Here is a 15559-nt window from a genome sequence, read left to right as displayed (position 1 = left end):
TTTTCAAAAAAATCCAAGAAAATTAATTATTTTTATTACAAATGGATAGAAACTATATATATAAAAAAATTGGTGAAGTATTATCCATCATATTATGTGTCGTATAATTCGGAAAATACATTGTAATCGCAAAAATAAAATTAAATGACTCAAACACCAAAATGAATATAATATTAAACATCTTAAACAATAGGTCTAATAATCATATATAAAACAAGACAAGTGAAAAATAACTGGGAATTAAATGTTTCTACATTAATTGTTTCACTTACGAATTATAAAACAATTTTGCTTCCGATGAACGCTTAGTAAACATTTTTAGATATTGTAAAGAATACTAAGATATTATAAGTTTACATTTGATTAAATGAATGATTATAATCATCACATTACAATATTACTGAAATCTAGAGTGTAACATTTATCTTTAATTTTGATTGTTGACAATATTATTTGATTGATGTAACGTTTTTTGGATTTTTTCCTTTCATGATCTTGAGAATCCTATCGTATACCAGTTTTGGCGCATCTTTTGCCCATATAAAATCCACATGATTAAATTTGGACCACGGCACTTCGTACATATCCACTACATTGGACAGTGAATGGTACAACCTTTTCACATCCTTGAAGATATATTTTTGTAAGTTATCGTATGCGATTTCTTTTAAATTACCTTTCCAATTAAGTAATTTAATATTGGATTTATAGTATATTTATAGTCAAGTAATTTCTTCCGATATACATTTCCATTATTTTTAAATAAATATCCATTACTTACCTCTGTGTCAACTATCCAGTCATTATCGGCGTAAAACAACGCGATTGGTACTGTGGTATTCGATAAATTATAATTTGGTGGTTCCGTCGAATTATAAATCAATAGATTTCTCTCGCGACCGTAATTATATTTGCGAAACTTGCCTGATTCAAATACCTGGATGAAATGCAGAATAGTCTTAATCGAGGTGCCGGCCGGAGCATTTTTCAAGATGACAGGCAACAGAGTCTAACAATAGATAAAAAATAATAATGATATATATAAGAAGTTTCATATGAAGTGTGATCACGCGATCGTGAAATCGTCACGGAATGCAATGTTCGAAGATTCGATCCGAATTGTATTTCAACAGCAAATTATTATTACTTACAATGTTAAACTGTTCGCGATCATCACCCCAGATCATAGATATCATATTGAAACAAAATTCAATGTTCTGGTCACAGATATCTTCCAAAAGAAATCTTACAGAATCACCGAAGAATTCATCGTGAAAGAACAATTGCATCGCCAACTGCAAATATCTTAAATATCTTAATAACAATGTAATTTATTGCAAATTTTGTAACTTTTCATGTCCGAGTTTTCTTTTAATTTTGAGAATAAATTAATAAATTTTTAATCAATTTTTTAAATTTATTAAAATAATTTATAAAAAAAGCTTTAAAAGTCATTACAAATTTAATTTTTAATCGTCAGAGAATGTCTTAAAATTATAATTGTAATCCAAAATTGAATATATACATAACCAGCATAAACAAACAAAATGTGAAGCAAGAATATATACATAACCAGCATAAACAAACAAAATGTGAAGCAAGTGAAAAATATGTAAGATTTTAAATAATGTTCAGATTTAATGTTCAGATTTAATGTTCAGAATTAATTTCCTTAAAGGAAGTTTTATTAAAAAAGCAATAAATAGTGCATTTATCATTGATATTTTATTGTCAGACAAATTTTCTATTTTGCCAGAAATTTGTTTCTTTGTATTGATAGCATAAGAATTGAAAAATAATACATTATAATATTATTAACATAAAGTGAATATATGATTGTGTTCATTTATTGCTTACAATAAAGTAATGTAAGCAATAAATGAGCACATCGATCAATCATAGTCAAGTAATAATATAAATTGACTATTAAATTTAAATAGCTAATATATCAGAAATATCGATTTGGTTATTGCTATCGTCATATTCTTTACATTGTTTATGTGCCATAACATTTATTTCTAACGTTGTTAACATTATTTTTCCTTTTTTAAATAACAGTTTACAAAACTTTATCTCTAATAAAAAAGTACTTTATTTAAAGATGTACTTAACTTTTTCGCATTGTTTTAAATAATTATTACATGATAGTAAAAATTAAGTGTATATCTTTTAATACTGTATCACATTATATTACTTTACCTTAAGCTCATTTTGAAATGGGTAGAAGTATTGTATCGGACTCTGCATGTGGTTTTTAAAGACTGCTGGTGCGAGACTGATCATCATTTGCGCGATTTCCGGACGCTCTGATGCCATTATGAAAAAACTATTTGCGCCCATTGAGTGACCAATATATGTATGCAATAGTTGGGATCTCATATTCGTGATAAATGTGATCATCGCTGGTGAATCATAGATGCCCATTTCGTTGTAGCTAATGAAAATTCAATCGATATATCATAAAATATATAAATATGTACACGATCACAGTCGCGATCACACATATATAGAGAAAATAAATATCAAGAGACACAGTAGTGTCTTGTGCTAAGTCCCGCGTAAGCAACAAGACGCGCCGTGTATCTTTACGTGAGTCGGATAGTTGGAGATATTCGAGATTATCATATTGAAATAATCGCTGAACGGATCGAGTTCTTATTAGGCTTAATGGATAGCTTGAGATTGATTTATATAAGAAAAGTGTCTTTATTTTTGCTCTACGTGCATCGTGAACAGCAATATTATGATCCAAAGTTAAAATATGAAAAATTTTCATTAAGAAACGTCTCCTTGGTCATCGTCGCTCAAGTCCCCAATGCGCAAGCGTAAAAAGTTGTACGTTTGCCGCATTCGACGTAAGATTGCGCTAGCGGCGCTCCGTGATGTTAAGACTATTATATACAGAGTGTCCCATTTTAATCGATGGATCCAAATTTCTCCTAAACTACGCCAGCTACAAAAAAATGTTTCAGACAAAAGTTGTATGGCTTGAAGGGAAACATAAGGTGGTGTCATTAGTTTGACATTGAAAAGTCACCTAAAGGTTACGTGAAGATCACATCCAACTTTTTAAATGGGACATCCTATATGCTCTCAAGGAAAGAACGATCGTCGAATTATTAAAGAACGTGGAGTATAGCATTGACAAACTGCCCGTGGATGTTCGTATGACTGTGAGAAATAGATCCTTTCCCATTATAAACTCCTTTCATAATTCTACTTCATATACGCCTCCAGCCGATAAAATTATTCTGAACTCCTTTAACGCTGCAAAAAAATTCATCAAAGATAATCCTGACATTTTGTTTACGAGGGCTGATAAAGGCAACATAACAGTCGCGTTGGATAAGGACAGCTATTTATCTAATATGTCTAGTTTGTTAGATAAAGACACCTGATAAAGACACTTATAAATTAGTTAATAAGAACCCGATTAATAAATTGATCAGTAGTCTTCATGAAATGCTTGCGAGGTGGAGAGCTCGTGATTACATCTCTGTTTCGAAGTACAGATCGTTAAATTGTACAGACGGCGTTTTACCGAGAGCTTATGGGCTGCCGAAAATTCATAAGAAGAACAATCCGTTACGCATAATAGTCTCATCGAAAAACACGCCGCTTTATGGTCTCGCTAAATTTTTACATGACGTCATTTATAAATCTATCCCGAGACCTGATAGTCAGATTATTAACAGCGCGCAAGTAGTCGAGAGACTGAACGGCAAACGTATTGATGGTGATGTAAAATTGATTTCGTTGGATGTTGTCTCACTATTCACCAATATATCTTTGGATATGGCCATTAATAGTTTGGTTGTTAGATGGGACCATATAGGAATCAATTGCCGGATACCTCGCGATGAATTTGTAATGGCAGTTCGCTTTATTTTAAATTCCACTTTTTTTATGTTTAATGATGTTTGTTATTAACAAACATTTGGCACGCCCATGAGCTCTCCTCTTTCCCCGATTATCGCTGAGATCACGCTTCAAGATTTAGAGTCAAGGGCTATCGTAGCTCTACCTATGGACCTTCCGTTTTATTTTAGATATGTTGACGACATCGTGTTGGCGGCTCCCTCCTCAATGCTCAATGTTGTCCTGAACATTTTTAACTCGTTCCATACAAGACTGCAATTCATTGTTGAGGAGGGTGTCGACAACCGTTTGAATTTTCTTGACATCACTATTATTTTAAACAATGGACATATTGAATTCAATTGGTTTCATAAACCAACTTTTTCGGGAAGGTACCTCCACTTCGAGTTGCGACATCCCCTTTGCCAGAAGGGCACGATCATTGGGTTAATAGATAAAGTTTTCTGGCTTTCTCATCCTAAATTTCATCAAGACAATCTCGAATTTATTGTTAACATCTTTCTCAACAACGAATATCCGCTCTCTCTTATTTTTCACACAATTGTTGATCGACTGAATATTCTATTTCATAGATTTAATAACAAACATGACAACGGTTCAAATGATGTTGAGATTGTGATTGATGATGAGAGAGGTGGTAATAAGATTACATATTTTAACGTTCCATATGTGAAGAACATATCAGAACGTTTTCGATACTGCGTCAGAGATCTCGATGTCAGGCTTTCTTACACCGGAATAAATACTTTGCGCAAATTTATTAAAGTCGGCAAGGACTGTTTACTGAATGATTCTCGTAGTAATATTGTATATAAAATTAATTGCACAGATTGCGACGCCTCTTACGTAGGACAAACAGGTCGCTTGTCAAGAACGACAATCAAGGAACATAGAAGGAATTTTACGTCCGTCATTGCAGAACATAGAGCGCTTAATCACACATTTGATTTTGATGATGTCGAGATTTTGGATGAGGAAGCGTTTTTAGGAAAAAGACTCATTTCTGAAATGATTTATATTAAGCGCCAAAAAAATGCGTTGAATCTCCAAAGCGATACTGTAAAATTAAGTACTTCGTGCCTATCGATAGTTGAAAACATGCCCAAGATTTAGCGGGTTGTTTTTCGGTTTGACTGGCTTTGTCCTCTTGTTATTACCGACCACAATATGACATTATTACCGTTGCTGTTTGAATTATCGGCCTATTCGATTTTGAGCTTGTCGATTGTTTCGTTTCGTTTTTGCTGGTTTGTCTCTTGTCTGAGTGAGTGAGTTGCCTTTAATTAGTGTTAATGAATTTCTCTTTTTTAAGATTTGTGACTAGTTTTGGTTTTATTTTGTTAATGCATCGCTCTTCGCGCTTTGTACCGTTGAGAGGACTTTTTGCATCGTGTTTTTTCAGATGGACCAGCCTTGACGAAGTCGCGTCGCTCTTATAGATCATGCATACATCTGACTATGCTTTTTCCTCTTTTTTGCATTTATTGAGATTGTGTTTTTATTTTTTCCTTAGTTGATTTATTTATCTTTTCTTTGTGTTTATTAGATTCACTGAAGAAGGCTCGAATTGAGTCCGAAACGATTGGAATAAAGCGAAAGGATTGTTAAAATTGAATTTGCTGCCTTGGAAATTATTTTATCCACGCCCTACAACTGCGTTGGCTCTTTACTGCCTTTTACTATTTATTATTGATTTGTTAATTTAGAGGAGCCTTTAACTTTGTTTATTATATTTCTTAATGTTATGAGAAAAATCTCATCTTTGAGATTTTGTAACAACTTTTGTTTCTTATAATAGTGTGCAAGCACGTGCTCGCATAAGCTGCTTAGTTTGCCGGCATTATAGTCATTTTCCACATGGCATACGTATTGATATTCAATCTCAAAAAGATATTTGTATCTTAATCTGAAGATTATAGTAAAAAATAAAAAATAATGGAAGAAACAAGTACATCTCAATCTTCAAAGGAAATGGAATGTGAAATTCCATGGCCGGCATATTCTAAAGTTTTTCAATTTCGACCAAATCTTAGCAACGAAAAAAATTTTGCCTTTGCCTATAAATTTTGTGCAGGAGGAAAAATTAAAATAAACCTTGTAATATTTAATAAACCTATATTTAAAAAGTAACGAAAATTGTAACGACGCGTTATTTTTAAGTAACGGTAATGGTAACGAGTTACTTTTGAAAATTGGTAACGGGTAACGATAACAAGTTACTTCTTAGAAAAAAGAACGGTAACGGTAACGAGTTACTTTTAAAAAGTAACTTTCCCAACCCTGCTTTTTTATTACAATTTCTGATCGATCTGTTTCATCATAAAAAATTAAATAAAATGATACTTAGACTTGAATATTATCTTAAACGGTGAATTTATACAACTCCTTTGTTGTATAAGCTAGTAGATTTAAAAAAAATTTGGGTGTGATTATATTGAGAGATAATTTCGCCAAGATGCATGTATTCTCAAATAAATAGAAGTAATAGAGAGGTTTTATTTAAATCAAATTTTAGTTAAATCAAACACTATCACGTAATGGACTTATATGTATATATTAATATTAATGTTATATTAATATATTAATATTAATTATTTCTATCTGCTATTTCTATTCTATCCCGTTTCTGTTTCTGTTCTTTCTACTCTCTCTAATTTGTAAAGAATTAATTCCAAAATAATAACTAAATCCACGTTGATACTTGCAGTTTCTCTTACCGTAAAAATTCCATAAGAAGAAGTTTAAAAGATTATAAAACAATTTTGTGATATATAAGAAAAATTAGCGTACTATATTAATGTGTTATTTAAGGATTTATCAATAAACATTAAATTAAGAGAGATACTTTAATAAAGACATCTTATATAACATATTATTTGTATTTTATTGCACAAATTTGTTTTTTTGTTTTAGGCGCTAAGTGGCACGCAAGAAGAAAGATACTAACACCTGCATTTCATTTTAATATGTTGAATCGATTTGTTGATATTTTGATCAAAGAGGGTGATTGCATGACAAAGTCTTTGAAAGATGTCGGAGGGACAGTTGTAAAAGATCTATTACCATTTGTCAGTGAACATACTTTAAACGCGATATGCGGTAAGATTTCTGTAAAATTCTCATTGTTATATGTATATGAGAATTTCATTTTAAATGATTATTTTTTAAGGTAAGGAGATAATTTTTATGTAGTATATCGATTTAATCGCGATAGATAATATTCGATTTTTTTTATACTCAAAGCTATCCTTTAAATTTTTGACTATTATTTTAATCGTTTATAATAAATGCATTTGTAGAAACTGCTATGGGCGTCTCCCTATCAAAACTCGGCACATTCCATCAAGAATATCGAAAAGCGATACACGATTTAATAGAATTGTTGGTTTATAGGTAATTTTATATATTAATTGATATACAATAAATCTATATAATGATGTGATGTATCTACGATTTTTTAAGTAATAATTATTATTATGATATATATTTTGAAAATAGATCAATTAATGAATAGTCATAAGAAAATAAACAATTAATATAAGACACCAAATCGCTTAAGCGGACAAGTTACAATAAAAATATACTCTTCGTGCTCCACTATACGTTTTGTTATAAGATAAATATTATTTGCAGTTTTTAATCTCTTAAAGTGTTATAAGAATTTGAAATATTAGAATTTTGAGAAATAAAGTAAAAATGAATTGTATAATAGAATCTAAGGAGAAATTGTCTTTGATCAAAAAAATCTATAGCTGAAACAAAAGTACAATGTTTTTAGAAGATTCTTTTTCATAACACATACATAATTTTCAATTTTTCATTTATTCTCTATATTTTATGACTATTTAAAGATTATTTTGATTTTATGATGCTTTTACAAATAACGTTTTAGGCTTTTACAAAATTATATTATTATTGGAATTATAGCTTTGTTGAATTACGAGCTAAAGCTTTATTAAATTAGTGAATTATTGAAGCTATTATAGCTTTATTGAATTACAATTATATAACTTTATTGAATTTAGATTCCTCAGGCCTTGGTTCTACAACGATATGTTATTCTCATTGTCGTCAAAAGGAAGAAAGCAAAAGAAACTCTTGAAAATATTGCACGGATTTACGGAAAAAGTATGTAATAAAACACCTTAAATTATATACTTCATACTTCATTTATATATAAAATAATATTGTTATTAATACAAAGATTCTTAAAAATTAAATATTGTATATAGATTATCGCAGAAAGAAAGCTTTATCACCAACTTACTAACAATCAGTATTTAAAAAATCTTGAAAGTAATGAAGAAACAGAAGATGTCGAAATATTTGGAAGTACGTAAGAGATCAAAATTTTTAATTTAAGTTTGACAGTGCAGTCAATATTTTAAATTATGCTTGTATCATTTATATTAAACACATATCCACTCGTAGTGGTTTGCTGCAAATCATTATTATTTGTAATAGAATTTAAATTTTAAACAAGAATTATATTATGAAATTAACGCAATATGCGAAAGTGAAATTGTTACTAATATGCTTGATTTCCAGTTAAAAAAAAGCGACTAGCCATGTTGGATCTTTTAATAGCGGCATCTCGAGAAAATTCTGTAACTGATTTGGACATCAGAGAAGAAGTCGATACTTTTATGTTTGAGGTATCTATTATTTTTTTAATTTTTTGTATACATCTCTCTCTCATAAGCATATATAACGATATGACAATATGATGATGATTACAGGCTCATGATACTACATCGATGGCTATAATATTTACTTTATTACTATTAGCTGAACATAAAGATATTCAGGTACTTATTTCTCATTATATTGCGATAATTATTTACATTTACGACTTTTTTTCTTAATAGTATGGACACCAAATTTTTGGTGCCATATATTTTATATATACATGGTGTTCTAAAAAGATATGTCAAAAATTTAAGGAGATATTCCTTACACCTAAAGGATGAAAAAATGTTATATGGACATAAATACGGAAATGTTTTTTTTGAGGTTATGTTGAAAATACTGTTAGCTGTATTACTTACACAAGGAAAAATTTAATTATTGTAGACAGCAATTATTTAATTAGGCTTATTTACATTTAGTTTTAATGTGATTTGAGTATGTTACAATAAATGTTGAAAATGTTCATCGTTTTCCTAAAGCAACAAATACCTACAAGCAGTGATCGGATCTCAATCAGATAGACTTTTATTTGTGAGGACATTTAAAGACAATCGTACATACTACACCAGTGCGTGATATTCAAGATCTTCGTGACCGTATCACTGCAGGTTGCGAGATAATCCGCTGTACATCAGGCATTTTTGAATGTGTCCATGAATCGATGCGTTGATGTCACTACTTGTATTCAGAAAAATAGTGAACATTTTCAACATTTATTGTAACATACTCAAGGTCACATTAAAACCAAATGTAAATAAGCCTAATTAAACGATTGTCGTTTGCAATAATTAATCCTAAATTTTTCCTTGTGTAAGTAATACAGCTAATAGTATTTTCAACATAACTCTTGAAATAATCATTTCCGCATCTATGGTCCATATAACATTTTTTTATTCTTCAGGTGTGAGGAATATCTTCTTAAATTTTTGACATATCTTATTAGAACACCCTGTATATGTTACGAGCAAAGTCCGCAAGGTGTACAGTGTACAGAGTCGACATTGTGCGGGCGATGTCAGTATTGCATAACGTTTTTAGGCAAAGTCCGCTGAAATGGTTTATTAATGATATGATCCGGATTGATGTAGGCAAAGTCGACACTGCCTATTCAGCGATAGCAATGTCAATAACTCCTATTATATTGCCGAACTTCGTCCTAGTTCCAAGTAGGCAAAATCGACATTGCTAATTCTTCATGGGTGAAGCTGCGCGTCCGTATTGTGTAGTCCTGATTTCTCAATAAAACGTAAAATGAAAATTCAACATAAGGTATAAATATCTCTTCTACACATTCGCTTAGCGCATGAATACAGCAATTAATTAGTTTTAATTTGCGACTGATTAAAATAAAAAATTTTAATGTTTAGTTTTGACGAGCAATAATATCCTTAAATAACATATTTTATTTAACTGTACTTAATATTTACCTATTATATATTTATTTTATGTAACTGTACCTAAGTATAACGACTATTTTCATATGCTAGAGGAATATGTAGGAGAGTATGAATGTTATGTTGAATTTTTATTTTATGTTAATTTTATATTAATATATACGTTATATTTTTGTTTTAGTCTGCGACTGATTAAAAATTAAGGTCATTGTAATAAAAATATTTGCGCTTTATTCTCATTTATATTCAAATAAATATTTTCAGATTTGTACCTAGTCAATCGATTAAATCATCACTTAACAATTGAGAAATCAGGACTACACAATACGGACTAGCGTAATTTCGCACATGAAGAATTAGCAATGTCGACTTTGCCCTCTTAAAATATTCGCAATACAATATGATTATTGACATTGCTATAGCCGAATAGGCAGCGTCGACTTTGCCTACATCAAACCGGGCTATGTCACTTAATAAACCATTTCAGCGGGCTTTGTCTAAGAACGTTACATAATACTGACATCGCCCGGCAATGTCGGCCTTGCACACCTTGTGGACTTCGCCCGTAAACACACACACACACACACACACACACACACACACACACACACACACACACACACACACACACACACATGTATATATTAGTATATATATTTTTAAAGAATTAAAACAGTTGTAAAATAAATATATACAATTGATTTTAATTTCTTAAGAATTTATTTGCCTGCGCACGCATCGAAATTATAATAATTAGAAAAATATTTTAATTATTATCAATAACACAGGAGCGTGTGAGGGTTGAGGTTGATAATGTGATGCAAGAGGACGAAGGAAAACTTAATATGAGATCCTTGCAAAATTTATCATATTTAGAAAGATGTATAAAAGAAGCTCTACGTTTGTATCCCAGCGTGTTTATGGTATCACGACATGTTGCAGAGGATATAAAATTGAGTAATTAATTATTAGATTTTTGTATATATTATATATATTTTTCAACGTTTTACACCACAAAGTATATATCATCGTATGTAAAATAAGATTAATACACATTAGTATTTTACGAATATAATATTATATTATATCTTATTTTCCTCAAATAACTCTTATTTTCATACATTTTAGAATCTTTTAATTTTACAATATCCTTTTCAGAATCATGTGTCATACCGAAAGGGACGATCTTATTTCTTAATTTTCTCGGAGCTCACAAAGATCCTAAGTTTTGGCCAAATCCAGAAATATTTGATCCGGATAGATTCTTGCCTGAGAAGATACAGAATCGTCATCCTTATTCCTACTTACCTTTCAGCGCAGGGCCGAGGAATTGTATAGGTAAATTAACTATAATTTTATTTGTCCTCGCTTGTCGATCACTTTTAATAAATTTCGCATTGTAGGTCAACGGTTCGCTTTCCTAAAAATGAAAGCTCTGATTGCTCCTTTGGTGCACAATTTTTATTTGGAGCCGTTGAATATTTAAAGAATATCCGGTTGAAAGCACATATGATAATTCGTCCTTCTCATCCAGTTCATATAAAATTCATTCCAATCAAATAGTCGTTTGATTGGAGTTTTATATGAACTGGATGAGATCTGAATTGTAGGTTATACTATATGTATACTTTCACGATTAAATGTAATGTTTATATATATATATATATATATATATATATATATATAATGTATATATATATATATATATATATATATATATATATAAACATTACATTTAATCGTGAAAGTATACATATAGTACATCTAGTACTATATGTAGTATCTACATATAGTATATCTTACAATTCAGATTTCTAGATATCCAAATTTATTATGCATAAGCCTATTCTATCGTTATCTGCAATTGCAATGAACGCGTACATACATATAATGATTTATGAAGTGAATGAAATTAATATTTTTCTACGTTTCATTCAATACGAAGCAATGTAGAAAAAACACATTTTTGTTTGCGAATAAAATTTTGCTTGAAATTGTAAGTAAGTATAAGTTTAATTATATTAAGAAAATATCTAGTATTTCTATATATTTTAAAAAAATATTAGCACAATTAAGCTGTGAAAATTTGATTATGATTATATTTTCTGTAATCGCTGTTGTAACAACATATATGATTGAGTTTATAAAATATTAATATGTAATGTATGTGCAAATACATTTTATACATTATAAAACTTTTTTCTATAAACGATACTTAAGTATATAGAATTTTACAAAAAATTATTTTAATAAAAAATTGCTGTATTAAAAAAAATTGTGTAAAATAGTTGTCATAATTATCTACAAAAATTAATGATATATTTAAATAGAAAATTACATCGAGAATAAAAGAGTGCGATTTTATTTCATGTTTATCAACAGTGTGTGTGTGTGTGTGTGTGTGTGTGTGTGTGTGTGTGTGTGTGTGTGTGTGTGTGTGTGTGTGTGTGTGTGTGTGTGTGTGTGTGTGTGTGTGTGTGTGTGTGGTGTGTGTGTGTGTGTGTGTGTGTGTGTGTGTGTGTGTGTGTGTGTGTGTGTGTGTGTGTGTGTGTGTGTGTGTGTGTGTGTGTGTGTGTGTGTGTGTGTGTGTGTGTGTGTGTGTGTGTGTGTGTGTGTGTGTGTGTGGTGTGTGTGTGTGTGTGTGTGTGTGTGTGTGTGTGTGTGTGGTGTGTGTGTGTGTGTGTGTGGTGTGTGTGTGTGTGTGTGTGTGTGTGTGTGTGTGTGTGTGTGTGTGTGTGTGTGTGTGTGTGTGTGTGTGTGTGTGTGTGTGTGTGTGGTGTGTGTGTGTGTGTGTGTGTGTGTGTGTGTGTGTGTGTGTGTGTGTGTGTGTGTGTGTGTGTGTGTGTGTGTGTGTGTGTGTGTGTGTGTGTGTGTGTGTGTGTGTGTGTGTGTGTGTGTGTGTGTGTGTGTGTGTGTGTGTGTGTGTGTGTGTGTGTGTGTGTGTGTGTGTGTGTGTGTGTGTGTGTGTGTGTGTGTGTGTGTGTGTGTGTGTGTGTGTGTGTGTGTGTGTGTGTGTGTGTGTGTGTGTGTGTGTGTGTGTGTGTGTGTGTGTGTGTGTGTGTGTGTGTGTGTGTGTGTGTGTGTGTGTGTGTGTGTGTGTGTGTGTGTGTGTGTGTGTGTGTGTGTGTGTGTGTGTGTGTGTGTGTGTGTGTGTGTGTGCGTGTGCGTGTGCGTGTGCGTGTGCGTGTGCGTGCGTAGCGTGTGTGTGTGTGTTAGATGTGATTGACTGCTGATAAATAATTAGATGAAGAAAAATTATATTTTTTTATTAAATTATTTAATAAATAATTTTTATCTATTAAATTTTTTTATTAAAATTTTTATAAAAATTATATTTATATTTTCGTCGAAAGTTATTACATCTTTGTCGTAAAAGTCAGAATCCCGATTTCTTCAATGATGAACAGTTGATTCATGTAGCTCGTAATTTAAAAAATTTTAATTACTAAAAAACTCGACGCTGCTGAGTAATATACAAATAAATTTGGCATCCTTAGCTTACATAAAATCCACGTGATTGAATTTGGGCCACGGCACTTCGTACATATCCACTACATTGGGCAACGCGCGATAAAGCCTCTTCAGGTCCTTAAAAAAATTCTTTTGTAAATTATTACATGCGATTTCTTTTAAATTATTTCTATATTTAATATTTAATATAATAATTCTCTATATTTAAACTATTTATATTTATTAACTCTTTTCGATTTTACGTTAAAGCTAAATCTTGAAATAAAAAAATTTTAGTTAACTCAAGAAAGCTATTTATTCGTTGGGTACTAATTATTTACTTGTATTCAAAACGTCTGTTTGCTTAAGTATTTATTTACATATGTTTAAGTATTTATGCTTAAGTATTTATTTACATATGTTTAAAAAAATACATATGCTTAAAAAAATATAATTTTTAATTAAATATTTTAATTTTAATTTTACAAAATATTTATTAAAATGCATTTTTTATTCCCAAAAGTTTTAAATTTTTTAATTTAAAAAAATAATATATTTAATTTAATAAATTATAGAATATATTTTACGAAAATAGTATTTAAATATAAAAAATATATAAATGAAAATAATGTACTTAATATAACATGCATATTTAATTAAAATTAAATACTTTTGCTTAAATGAAGTGAACAATTCCTTGCATTTAAAGCAAAAGTTTCAAGAAAACAAATTTATTTGATTTAAAAAATTTTTCCCTCAGTGTATTTTTTAATTACTTACCACGATATTAACTAGCATGTCGCCATGACCATATAGTAACGCGATAGATACCGTGATACTCGGCAGATTGTAGTCCGGAGATTCAGCCGAATTGTATATCAATTGATTTTTTTTCGCGATCGTATTGGCGAAACTTGCCCGATTGGTATATCTGGACGTAATGCATAAGTGTCTTACTCGAGGTGCCGGCCAGGTCGTGATTCAGGATAACAGGCAGTAGAGTCTAACAATGAATAAAAAACGATATATCGGGTGTAACAAAAAGATCAGGACACCGGATCTCGAAAAATATGAGTTGTGCAAAAAAATGTTTTAGATAAAAGTTATAGGGCTTAAAATAGTCTATTCACGGATCTTATCAATTTGACCTTCGTGAGTCAGAATAGAAAGCGATTGATCCGATTTTGTAGAGAAGAATCGTCCCTTTCGGTACTTCCTCTAAATAGAGACTCTTCCGAGACAATTGCCGTGATAGAAAAAGTAGTCCCGTTATATATAAATGCAAAATGGATCTCCTTGCTCTCGAATATCGAGCCAATTAACTCGTTACATATTCGATTAGTACTATTATTTATCGTTGCTACGTTGATGGAGATAATATTTCGCATACATTTATTCTGACTCTCGTGAAAACAATATTTGTTTCGAAGAGAGGAGAGAAGCGCCCGACTTAAAATAAAAAGAATGGAACGGTTGATACATAGTTCTCTGTTCCGAGCAACATCTAAAATTTAAATTTATGTTATCACTTACATATACAAGATAATTTGCCAAATTTATAGCACAAAAAATGCACATATTTAAGGACTAAAGTATTTTTAATCATTGAATGCAACTTTTATCTGCTGTTCAAAAAATTTTCCATTAGTTTTCTAAAAAGAGATAAATGCCGATAATTTTTTTTCAGCATTTCGCTTTCTATTTTATTGCAATTTACAAAAATTTCTGCGAAGATTAAAAAAGAAATATATTTTATGTATCATTCTATGTAAAATTATATATGTTATATATTTATATATGATTTATATATATATATTTATATATTTATATTTATAGATTTATAGATTTATTATAGATTTATATATATATATATATATATATATATATATATATTTATATATTTATATATTTATATATGATTTATATATTTGAATAATTTTCCTCGCAACAAATTCGAACGATTCGCGTTACTGCTATCGAAAATATGCATAGATATATCGATAAACATACATGTAATAAATCGCAAAAAATCGATTGAAGAATTATATATATTCCTTTCGCTTTTATATTGTAATTTGCATATACTTGTCAATCCTTACTATTTATTGCAACAATTAATCATTTGTCACAATGATTACTTGAAAACA

The 15559-nt window shown here is 30.3% G+C and overlaps 2 protein-coding genes across 2 annotated transcripts; one reads left to right on the top strand and one right to left on the bottom strand.

The window, feature by feature from the left end:
• Positions 1-449: 449 nt before the first annotated feature.
• Positions 450-2424, bottom strand: LOC112638637 (lipase 3-like). Its single transcript, XM_025410716.1, has 4 exons — positions 2200-2424; positions 1152-1295; positions 782-1009; positions 450-626 (listed from the first exon to the last, which is right to left on the bottom strand). The coding sequence occupies exons 1-4, from the start codon at positions 2422-2424 to the stop codon at positions 450-452; spliced, it is 774 nt and encodes a 257-aa protein (XP_025266501.1).
• A 1038-nt stretch (positions 2425-3462) lies between these two features.
• Positions 3463-11448, top strand: LOC112638636 (cytochrome P450 4C1-like). Its single transcript, XM_025410715.1, has 11 exons — positions 3463-3808; positions 4709-4948; positions 6766-6978; positions 7179-7272; positions 7905-8007; positions 8112-8211; positions 8428-8534; positions 8619-8687; positions 10751-10919; positions 11121-11300; positions 11366-11448. The coding sequence occupies exons 1-11, from the start codon at positions 3463-3465 to the stop codon at positions 11446-11448; spliced, it is 1704 nt and encodes a 567-aa protein (XP_025266500.1).
• Positions 11449-15559: the final 4111 nt, after the last annotated feature.

The sequence above is a fragment of the Camponotus floridanus genome, unplaced genomic scaffold (genome assembly GCF_003227725.1).
Source record: "Camponotus floridanus strain SB8 unplaced genomic scaffold, Cflo_v7.5 scaffold34, whole genome shotgun sequence".
In the NCBI taxonomy this organism is placed as follows: domain Eukaryota; kingdom Metazoa; phylum Arthropoda; class Insecta; order Hymenoptera; family Formicidae; genus Camponotus; species Camponotus floridanus.
Note: the sequence above shows the minus strand (reverse complement) of the source record. Positions and strands in the feature narration are given on the sequence as shown.

Excerpts from the sequence above, each read along its gene's own strand:
- LOC112638636 (XM_025410715.1), top strand. The coding sequence starts at position 3,463 with ATGCTTGCGAGGTGGAGAGCTCGTGATTACATCTCTGTTTCGAAGTAC. Across the intron at positions 8,212-8,427 it reads AGATGTCGAAATATTTGGAA|TTAAAAAAAAGCGACTAGCC; the intron begins GTACGTAAGAGA and ends CTTGATTTCCAG. Across the intron at positions 8,535-8,618 it reads TCGATACTTTTATGTTTGAG|GCTCATGATACTACATCGAT; the intron begins GTATCTATTATT and ends TGATGATTACAG.
- LOC112638637 (XM_025410716.1), bottom strand. The coding sequence starts at position 2,424 with ATGGGCATCTATGATTCACCAGCGATGATCACATTTATCACGAATATG. Across the intron at positions 1,296-2,199 it reads CATTTCAAAATGAGCTTAAG|TTGGCGATGCAATTGTTCTT; the intron begins GTAAAGTAATAT and ends AGATATTTGCAG. Across the intron at positions 627-781 it reads ACTGGATAGTTGACACAGAG|GATGTGAAAAGGTTGTACCA; the intron begins GTAAGTAATGGA and ends TATATCTTCAAG.